Here is a 10,722-nt window from a genome sequence, read left to right on the forward strand (position 1 = left end):
TTTCTTATTGTTGTGTGTATTGTTCCAAATTGAACTACTCGTATTTATTAATCAAGTTCAGTGACTCTAGGTCCATCATCGCTGGTTCTGCGGGCGCAGCTCGGCCCTCCGCCGCTCACTGCTCCATGTAGTTTCATCATGGCCGGCTGGCACACCTTACGAAATAAATACACATCAAGGCTCAATCTTTCAAGGTAATGAGTGATCTGTTTGTTCTATGTAGGCACCTAATTTAATAGCTCTCCAAATGGCCTCTTCACGTTAGGTCTAGCGTGTGTTAGATCCCAGGTAGCAAAATGACGTAAAATGACCTCAGCGACGTCATAATGACGGCATTATTACGTCATTACGACGTCGCTGACGTCATTTGACGTCATTTTGCTACCTGGGATGTCATAGCGTGTGTGAGAATGCCCTCACGCACGCTTTCTAAATGACCGAGCTTTATATCCATGGTGTTTATAAAATTCAGAGGAAAACTTTTATAAAAATACGACTTACACATAAGTGGAAACAAGTTAAATTTTCGGTACCTATTTGTTACTACGGTGTTAGTAGGTATTGGAACAAAATAAGTGCGCACACAAATATTACCCCAACCTAACTACTAACCTTCTCAGCTTGCTTCAAGTGAGCTTCTAGGTCTGACTTGGACGCGTCCGGATGCTGTTCGAGCCATCGCAGTTGGTTTGTGCACTCTCTTTCTACGGAGGTTTTTTCACCTGCTGTTAGACGGTCGCCCGCGTTTTCTATTGCCTGTATGAAAGACAATTATGTTATTTACATTTCTAATCGTCAAATGATATTCATCATAATCATAAATTCTGATAAGTAAACCCTTTGATACGGGCCGGGTTTCGAACCCGCGACCTCCGGTTTGAAAGTCGCTTGCCTGTACCGCTGGGCTAATACCAACTCTTATCTAATAGTAGGTCTAAAGCAAACGATTTACCTGTGGGTAGACTGGGTAGGTACGCATCACTAAAAAGTTTTCGATGAATTCCGTTGAATTCGTGTTTAATTCGTTTTCCAATATTAGCTGGGGAGCCGGCAATGCTAAATATGTAGTTACTCGAGCGTCGTAGAGACCTATTGGAATCGAAAGATTAGATGATAAGAAGAAAAAAAAGGTTATATAAAGTTTTCTTTTCCAGCGAGCAGGAAAGTGTCTACAGATTTCGTTAAAATTTCGGGGGGTTGGTGGAGGGTTAAAAAAATCGTTGAGTAGATTGTGGATTTGGTCGTTTTGGTCCAACTTAATGCTATAATTTTTGTATAACTGAATACGACACTTATTTGTACTCATTTCCTTAATCTGACGACCACAATTTCGACGCCCGATTTTCACATTAAAACCGTTAGTAATAGCATAATTATAGTATTAATTTGGACTAAAATGACTAAATCCACAATCTTTTTAACGATTTGTTGAACCCCGGACCAACCAACTGCTCAACATAGACGGCTAAAATTGGTAAAGGTAGACTCCACGGGGTAGCAATATCCAAGATATCACTCATATCTTAATCTGACGCGCTCGAGTAACTACAAAAATCCCCTTTTGGGCTCCCCGACCATATCGCATATTTACGAATGTTCGGAACTCTGTCCTGATTGAATATTGATATTCAAATTACGTTATCGGGAATTCAACGGGTTCCGAGATTTGTGAATATTATGCATCGAGGAACTCTAGATTTTTTATTCTTTTACTACTTACAGTGGGTACTTAGGTACTGTGATACTGTCGTATTCATTTTCAGATTTTTGTAGAAATCTCGTAAATACAGATACAAAATACAAACTAACCGCTTTGCACCCATACGCATACGCCTCAAGCTGATTCTTTAACCCCACGCGTTTTCTCACGGCTTCGTCTTCCTTCTTGAACTTCTCAGCGTCTTGTAGCATCTTCTCAATGTCCTTCTTAGACAGGCGACCCTTGTCGTTCGATATGGTGATGTTCTCCGACCGCCCAGTGCTTCGGTCCTGGGCCTTCACTGTCAGGATGCCGTTGGCGTCGATGTCAAATGACACCTGATTCGAATTTAAAACGGTGTTTTTAACCACCGACTCAAAAAGAGGGAGGTTTATTATAAGTGCGACTCCAATGTATGTCTGTTGTATGGTAGCTCTCAAACGGATGGATCGCTTTCCATGCTGTTTTTTGTATGTGCTTAGGTGTCTATTGCTTTTCGATTCTGAAGTACGTAGCATAGGATTTTAATTCGCTTCATTTCAGGACTATCATCTAAACTCCCTAAATCCTGTTTTTATCTATTAGGTACCTAGCCAAATCGGCACTCTTACACATCTGTTCAGTTATCGAACCTCGCGTTCATGAGTAGCTTGATTAATAGTGAGAGCTACGGGCTATACCTACTAAAATGATGTATACACTGTAACTTACTTCAATCTGTGGCACACCTCTTGGCGCAGGAGGTATACCCGACAGATTAAATGTCCCTAGCAAATTGTTATCCTTGGTCAGTGCTCTTTCGCCTTCATATATCTGCAAATGACAATCTGAATACGTAACTAAGTAGGTAAGTAATTAAGTAATTGTACAATCCGATTATTAATTTAGAAATTGTTTTACCTGAATAGTGACTGCTGGTTGATTATCAGCATAAGTCGTAAATATTTGCTTCTGCTCAATTGGGATTCTGGTGTTCCTATCAACCAGCTTTGTCATGACGCCTCCTGCAGTCTCGATACCAAGAGACAGCGGTATTACATCCACCAACAGAACGTCGGCTATACGCTCGTCTTTGGATCCTGTGACTATAGCGGCCTGGACAGCAGCACCGTATGCGACTGCTTCGTCGGGATTTATATTAAGATTTAAGGATTTACCGCCGAAAAACTCCTGAAATGCATAAGTTATAAGTTAGTTTTAAGAATCGGAAGAAGTAAAGCATATCAATCGTGTATATTATTAGGTAGGTCGAGGCGTCGAGGTCAAAAATATATTTACAATTGGCTGGTACAAAAATATATTTACATTTAAATAAGTTAACATACAGCGTGACAAAAAACTTACAACGCACATGTCAGTTTTATCTTTTCACTTAATGCACCAAAGTTATATTTGCAATCTTTCTTCCACAGAAAAGTAATCATACATTGTGACAAATATATGTTTACATTAATGTTACCTACAGAAAATAATATTTCCAGTCAATGCGCCATAATGCCATAAATATGTTTACAGTACATGTGGTGCTACTACTGAACCGCACTAGTGCGATAATTGGTACATTACGTAACTATGTCGAAAATTTTATGGGCCATATGTGCTGTAAAACTTTGTATGCGTGAATAAGTAATTCGCCACTCGTTGCGAATTTCCTATTTTTCGCACTTATATCGTAATGTACTATAATAACCTTACTAGTGGCACTTGCAACTTTATGCCATATTATATGCTTATATTGCTTTTATATTTGTCCCATTCTCAACCAAAAGGGTACTTATTGTCAATAAGACGCTATTTCCATATAGCTTCAACTTGAAATCAACCTTATCGACAACTGACAATGTGGTACCTTTTAGTTGAAAACGTCAAATTTGTTCGCCAAGATGAATGATGCACTTTTGCTTACGTTGAAACCATTTTTCCTAGCATTTTTCCTATTGAAGTACCTTTTTTCACATTTTTGTTCATACCTATCGCGAATATCTGCCTACGAATAGCATTATAATTACTTCGAACAAAAGTTTCTACATAAAATTTTCTACAAATTAGGTTATATTTATTTTTACTTTACCATCAATACTTTACAGGGTGTTTAAGTTAACAAAGATTAAAAAAATTGACGATTTAAGAAAACTGGTTTTTTCGTAGTTGTTCATCATAACTCAGATTAGTCAAAATTGCAAATATAACTTTGGTGCATTAAGCGAAAAGATCATATCATATCATATCATTTATTCCATTGTAATCTTGTTCATTTGTACATTCTGGTATGTTGGTCAAGTAGGTACATGATACCCTGCTAGGAAAAAGATAAAACTATGCCAGTTTTATCTTTTCGCTTAATGCACCAAAGTTATATTTGCAATTTTGACGTTGCGTGCGTTGTAAGCGTGTTGTCACGCTGTGTGTAAACTTATTTAAACGTAAATATATTTTTCCCCTCACTAGCTCGGAAAGCCGTCTTTTATCCTTTAAACCAAGCGGGGAAAAACGCATTTTATCCACTAGTGGGGAAAGTAATTTGACCTTGGATGGAGCGTGTTTAAGTAGCTTTTGACAGATAACAAAACCTAAAACGCTCATAATAATGGTTCGTTCGATATTAATTATCATTAAATAAATGGTTTGAGAATTTAATAAAAAATACCAAATTTAGCTTTATAATGATTTTAAGTCATAAACCTTAAATTCCATAAGAAACATTCGTTTTTTTAAATGATGTTGAATGTAATTCTGAATGCACAAGTTGAGTCGATGCAATTTCAAAACGCATTGTCAGAAATGTCAACATTTTCAACAAAAAAATTCTCACAGACTCCGACACGTAAAAATACACAACTTCCTGTTATAATATCGTATTATCGTAAAAAAATTAGTGATTCCAGTGATGAAGATGATCTAACGCCTGTGGATGTTGCACTTTCCTCGCTATAGTGAGGGGAAAAGTTTTGTGTTACACACGGGTGCAAATGTATTTTTCCCCTCACTAGCTCGGAAAGCCGACTTTTATCCTTTAAAACAAGCGGGGAAAAACGCATTTTATCCACTAGTGGGGAAAGTAATTTGACCTTGGATGGAGCGTGTTTAAGTAGCTTGACAGATAACAAAACGTAAAACGCTCATAATAATGGTTCGTTCGTTTGAGAATCTAATAAAAAATACCAGATTTAGCTTTATTTAATGATTTTAAGTCATAAACCTTAAAATTCCATAATAAACGTTTGTTTTTTTAATAATTATGTTAAATATAATTCTGAACGCACAAGTTAAGTCGATGCAATTTCAAAACTCATCATTGACATTTCATACGTCAGAAATGTCAACATTGTCAACAAAAATTTTACTTAAAAATTTCTCACGTAAAAGTACACAATTTCCAGAGTTTTTTGTTATAATATCGTAAAAAAATGAGTGATTCCAGTTGATGAAAATGATCTAACGCCTGTGGATGTTGCACTTTCCTCGCTATAGAGAGGGGAAAAGTTTTGTGTTACACACGGGTGCAAATGTATTTTACTTCTCGTGTGTTAAAACACTCGCTACGCTCAGGATTCAATTTTAGAAACACTCGCTTCGCTCGTGGTTCAACTATAGAATCCTTTCGCTTGCTCGTGTTTCAATTCCACACTCGCGGGTAAAATACAACTTTGCACCCTTGTATAACAAATAACTATTACTTTTCGTGTGTTAAAACACTCGCTACGCTCAGGATTATATTTTAGAACCACTCGCTTCGCTCGTGATTCAACAATAGAATCCTTTCGCTTGCTCGTGTTTCAATTCCACACTAGCGGGTAAAATACAACTTTGCACCCTTGTATAACAAATAACTATTTTACCACACCAGCTGGCAAAGGCTTTTTTGATTGTTCAAAAACTGATAAGAAAGTTGCATTTTATTCACATGTGAGGCAAAGTAATCAAATTCAAATTTTGAGTTGTTTTCTTATATTTGCTGGTAGAAATGACTTTTAAATTATGATGAATGTTTAATAACATTCATTTTGAATCGATTTGCTTTGAGTTTGTTTGATATTTTACAGTTAGTATTTTCCTTGTGTCGGTGTGGTGGAAAATTTTGTGTTTCGCTCGGTGGCTAAATTTGTTTAACCCTCGTGCCTTGACGATGTCAGGCTCAACGCACAAAATTCCATTTTTCGAACCACTCGCTACTCTCGTGGTAAAATTTTGGAATCTTTCACTTGCTACCCGTGTATCACTATTAGCACGAGAGGTTAAACAACAACTTTGCCCCCTTGTAAAACAAATAACTATTGTAACACTCAATTGTAAAAATATCTTTGACCTAGACGTACTATTACTCGCCTGCAACAGTCTTTGTATCTTAGGAATTCTCGATGACCCGCCTACACATACGACATCGTGTATTTCTCTTGTATTAAATTTAGCGTCTTTTAATGCCTTCTCTACAGGCGCCAGCGTGGCTCGAAAAAGATCAGAGTTCAGCTCTTCGAAACGTGCTCTTGTGATTTTTGAATAAAAGTCTATGCCTTCGAATAGTGCATCGACCTCCACGTTGGCTTCAGTGCTAGTTGAAAGAGTTCTTTTAGCTCGTTCACAGGCCGTGCGTAATCTTCTGACTGCTTTAGGGTTGTCCCTTAAATTTTTCTTGTACTTCTTTTCGAATTCTTGCGCAAAATGATCAACCATTCGACTATCAAAATCTTCACCTCCCAAGTGAGTGTCCCCTGACGTCGACCGGACTTCAAAGAGCGATCCTTCAGCTATTGTGAGAATTGAAACATCAAATGTCCCACCACCAAGATCAAATATAAGAACATTCTTGTCACCTTTCAAATTTTTATCCAAGCCATAAGCGAGAGCAGCAGCGGTTGGCTCGTTGATAATTCTAAGAACATGTAGTCCACAAATTGTCCCAGCATCTTTGGTGGCTTGGCGTTGCGAATCATTGAAGTAAGCAGGGACTGTTATAACTGCATCTTTTACAGTCCCCCCTAAATACGTTTCAGCAGTTTCTTTCATTTTTGTCAATACCATCGAGGATATTTCTTCTGGGGTGAACTTCTTTTTTTCTTTTTTGTATTCAACGACAATTTTTGGCTTGCCACCTTCCGCAACGACTTCGAATGGCCAATTTTTAAGGTCATTTTGGACACAGGGGTCGTCAAATTTTCTTCCAATCAACCGCTTGGCATCGAAAACTGTGTTTTTTGGGTTCGTTGCCGCCTATAAGACAAATCATGTTCATATAACATACATGAATTAAGTTCACGAACAAAACCGACGACGACTCCACGACGAGTGACTAAAAATACGTGAGTGAAACTTCTAATTTAGCTAAGTAAAATATATTAAATTATTTATCATATTGCACTTTGACAAACCAACAGCAAAGTAGGTACCTAAGTATTATTAAGTTATGTACTTTTATTTTTTTACCTGATTCTTAGCAGCATCTCCTATCAACCTCTCATTCTCGTTAAAGGCGACATAAGACGGAGTGGTCCTGTTGCCGTGGTCGTTGGCTATGATCTCTACCCTGCCGTTTTGGAACACGCCCACGCACGAGTACGTTGTGCCGAGGTCGATTCCTACTGGTGGGACACTCATTGTTACTAGTGAATGTCACTGAAAGAGATTTGTAGTTTTAACAAGAGGCAGCGCTGTAAGCCCCTTCACCTGTGATACAGTCACAATTCAATATATTGTCCTTGTCAATATCAATAGTTAAGCTAATTCAATTACTTAGGTACTTACTTTTTTACCTCTTGCGTCAGAAACATTCAGGTTTCAGCATCGATCGAATAAGTCTTACCACTTAACTGAGGTGGTCGGCGACAAGTTTTTTTTTTTTTTTTTTTTTAATTAAAAAAAAGGCAAGCATTTGACCGCAATCTCACCTGATGGTAAGTGCCGATGCAGTCTAGGATGGATCATGCTTACCTAAAAGATGTCTATTCACTCTTGATTTAGTTATTTTTATACTTGTTATGATTAACTATTAAGTTAATCAATATTGACAACAAATTCTTAAGCTAGCTTAGATCTTTAAAAAAACGAGAAAACCACCGAACGATTACTTTACCAACCGCCTGAGTTAAACGGTAGGCTTGCAGTCTGTTAATGGGTTTTAGAATCGCACAAAATATTGTCGTGCCTTAGATGTAAATGTCGCTTGAAAATAAGAACACATTCGAAAAAGAACCGATTAGGTAAAATAAAAAAAATTGTTGATATGAATAATAAGTAGGTAATACAATTCCTAAAAAAGGGCTTTAAAACTTTACAGCACTGGTCCCGCCTCAGAGGCTGCGACAAGTAGGCAAGTTTAATTAGAATTCCATCGATATTCGATATTTACGCAGCACTTCGACAAATTTTATCGTGATAAGATTCTTTCATTCGAATCACGATCACGATTCGATTAGATTTTAGAAGATAGAAAACAGCACTAATTTTCCGGTTTAAATTTTTATTGTCACTCGCGCGACATTTTTCGTGGAACATAGTCTTAGGTCCTATTTAGGTCTTATTCACGTTGTGAATATAAAATAATTTGTAAAATGGTTAGAAAAACTTTACCTAATAAGTTTTCGTACGTACGAATAGGTAAAAGTGTATTTATTAGCTTACGCAGCGTACTACGTAGGCGAACAACACGCGAACGCGAAGCGAAGCGATGCGGCGCAGGGTAGGGTGAATCAATCCTTTGATACCTATAGAAGTGCCCTACGTGGGACGTGGGCGATCTCGATCTCGTTGCGAAGGCGAACGCCGTGGGCCCGCCGCGCCGCCGCGCCGCGCCGCTTCGCTTCGCGTTGCGTAAGACGCAGCGTTAGCCAGATCGATAGGTACAAGTAACTACTCGATTTAATAGTTAGAAATTGTAGAAATAAATTAATTATAAATTAGAAAATGCTCCGCTAAGCTACTGATGTAAGCTATTGTAGTGGTGGATAAGCTGGTGGATAAATGTTACTACTCAATACTTAGCTGAATTTATGGAGGATGATAATATTATATAACTTGTGCGATACAAGTGCGAAAAATAGGAAATTCGCAACGAGTGTTGCAAATTACCTATTCGGACATAATATATATTGTACAACGTTACACAGTACATATGGCCTTTTAATTTAAGTTTTCGACATAGTTACGTAATGTGCTAATTATCGCACTAGTGCGGTAAAGTAACACCATATGTACTGTAATACTTATTTACGATAAGTGCGGAAGAGAGGAAATTCGAAACGAGTGGCGATAAATTAAAACACGACCGTAGGGAGTGTTTTAAATCGACACGAGTTGCGAATTACCTATTCGCACGTGTATCGTACAACGTTTTACAGTACATGTGGCCCTTTAAACTTTCGACATATGCACGAAAAGTGCTATTTGACTCACTAGTGCGAGAAAGTAGCACCATATGTACTGTAAATATAATACTTTAACTGGTAAACTGGCTTTTACTCTATCCTAGTGTAATAAGCATAGTTATTAAAAGAGGCTATCTATGTTGTTATTAACTTAAAAATTTTTTGTTACTTGGTATTGTAATTTAGAAAATTAGTAATACTAAAAAGTAGTATATAATATATTGTAGTGAATAACATGATTTGCCATACCCTTCCAGGGTCTGTTATGTACCTAAGATCTCTATCTATCTATCTCTACATATTTGAAAAGCAGCAAGGTTAAATCCGTGATTCATGTTTACTTTCTCGGCAACAGGTAGGTGAGGTAGGTGTTAGGTACCTAGTTATATTTAGGCACTAGTAGAGAGCTTTATAATAATCGCTTATACTTGTATTACGGTAGTTACGGTAGGTCGTTGGGTGGACGACATTCGGAAGACTGTGGGTCATTTCTGGACGAGATTGGCTCAGGACCGGGATAAGTGGCGTACTCGAAGAGAGGCCTCTGCTCAGCAGTGGGCGATAGAAGGCTGATATGATGATGATAATGATGAGGTACGATAAACGTAGGTGATCCAAAGTCTATTAATAGTGTATTAAACTTTGTAGGTACGTACCTGGGCCTATATATTTATCTACTGTAAACTTTAAATCTGCATGTTGTGTAGCATCTCATACCTGGGTCCTAACTCCCAGTTCTTACTCCCACGGGCTGATGCTCTGGATTCTCCAATCGGCTATAATTCCTTAACGCTTTTGCGTTCTCTTTCTGTCTGATTCTCGTCTTCCAAATTACTCCCTGAAACTTTTGATTTAAAATGTTTTACTTTCTGGCTATCATTTCTAAATTCTCCCTAAACTCCTTCTACCCTAATACGGCCCTGACCCGTCCGGTTACTTACCTTGCTGTTTTTCTAATCATTTCATGTTTTTATAATGATTTCAAAGCTAATCGACCTAAAATTCACTATAAATTTTCCATTGACATATTTGTTTCTTTGTTTTGACATTATCCGTCAAACTAATAATTTACTCAAAATTCTTTAGCATGAAGTTTAGGTCGTATAGTTTTCAAGTAGTTTGTTCTAAATTTTATCTAAAAATTGTTACTGGTGAACAAATATTTTCAAATATTTTCAAAATTAATAATAAGGTAAACAATAATTCTAGAAAATGTTATCGCTAGCTATATAAGCGGCCCAGCGGACATCTGAATTCAGTTTGCTTCTAGTTCCCAACAAAGGAACATCAGTTGTAAGGGTCCGTGCGGGGCCAAGCCAGGCCCCGCACCATCAAGAAACCCTCGATCGTGCTCCTTAAAAGGTTACCTGTGTTCCTGGCGAAGTCTGGCGCTCTCTGCACGCACCCAAGTCCGGTGGTGCTTTGAGGTTGCTCTAGCGGAGCGCCTCGTCTCCTAGGCGCGCGCTATCGGCGCGCCTCGCCTCAACAGGCGCGTGCTGTCACCGCGCCTCGCCCGCTATCGGCGCGCCTCGCCTCAACAGGCGCGTGTTGTCACCGCGCCTCGCCTCTTCGAAGAGCGTGCTTATCAGCTCGCCTTACCCAGCGCGCCTTACCGTGCGCGCGCTACCAGCGCGCCTTACTGTGCGCGTGCTGCCAGCACGCCTC

The 10,722-nt window shown here is 38.5% G+C and overlaps 1 protein-coding gene across 1 annotated transcript; it reads right to left on the reverse strand.

Moving 5' to 3' along the window:
- Positions 1-28: 28 nt before the first annotated feature.
- LOC134753920 (heat shock protein 68-like) lies at positions 29-7,321 on the reverse strand. The gene is made up of 7 exons (XM_063689892.1): positions 7,121-7,321; positions 6,026-6,907; positions 2,600-2,869; positions 2,411-2,512; positions 1,810-2,037; positions 613-756; positions 29-155 (listed from the first exon to the last, which is right to left on the reverse strand). Exons 1-7 carry the CDS (start codon positions 7,289-7,291, stop codon positions 48-50), a joined length of 1,905 nt encoding a protein of 634 aa, XP_063545962.1. The 5' UTR covers positions 7,292-7,321; the 3' UTR covers positions 29-47.
- Between the last annotated feature and the right edge of the window lie 3,401 nt (positions 7,322-10,722).

Source organism: Cydia strobilella, chromosome 2, assembly GCF_947568885.1.
Source record: "Cydia strobilella chromosome 2, ilCydStro3.1, whole genome shotgun sequence".
NCBI lineage: Eukaryota > Metazoa > Arthropoda > Insecta > Lepidoptera > Tortricidae > Cydia > Cydia strobilella.

Coding starts and splice junctions, on each gene's coding strand:
- LOC134753920 (XM_063689892.1), bottom strand. CDS start 7,291: ATGAGTGTCCCACCAGTAGGAATCGACCTCGGCACAACGTACTCGTGC. Junction 2,513..2,599: donor AACCAGCAGTCACTATTCAG/GTAAAACAATTT, acceptor TGTCATTTGCAG/ATATATGAAGGCGAAAGAGC. Junction 2,038..2,410: donor GAGGTGTGCCACAGATTGAA/GTAAGTTACAGT, acceptor AATTCGAATCAG/GTGTCATTTGACATCGACGC.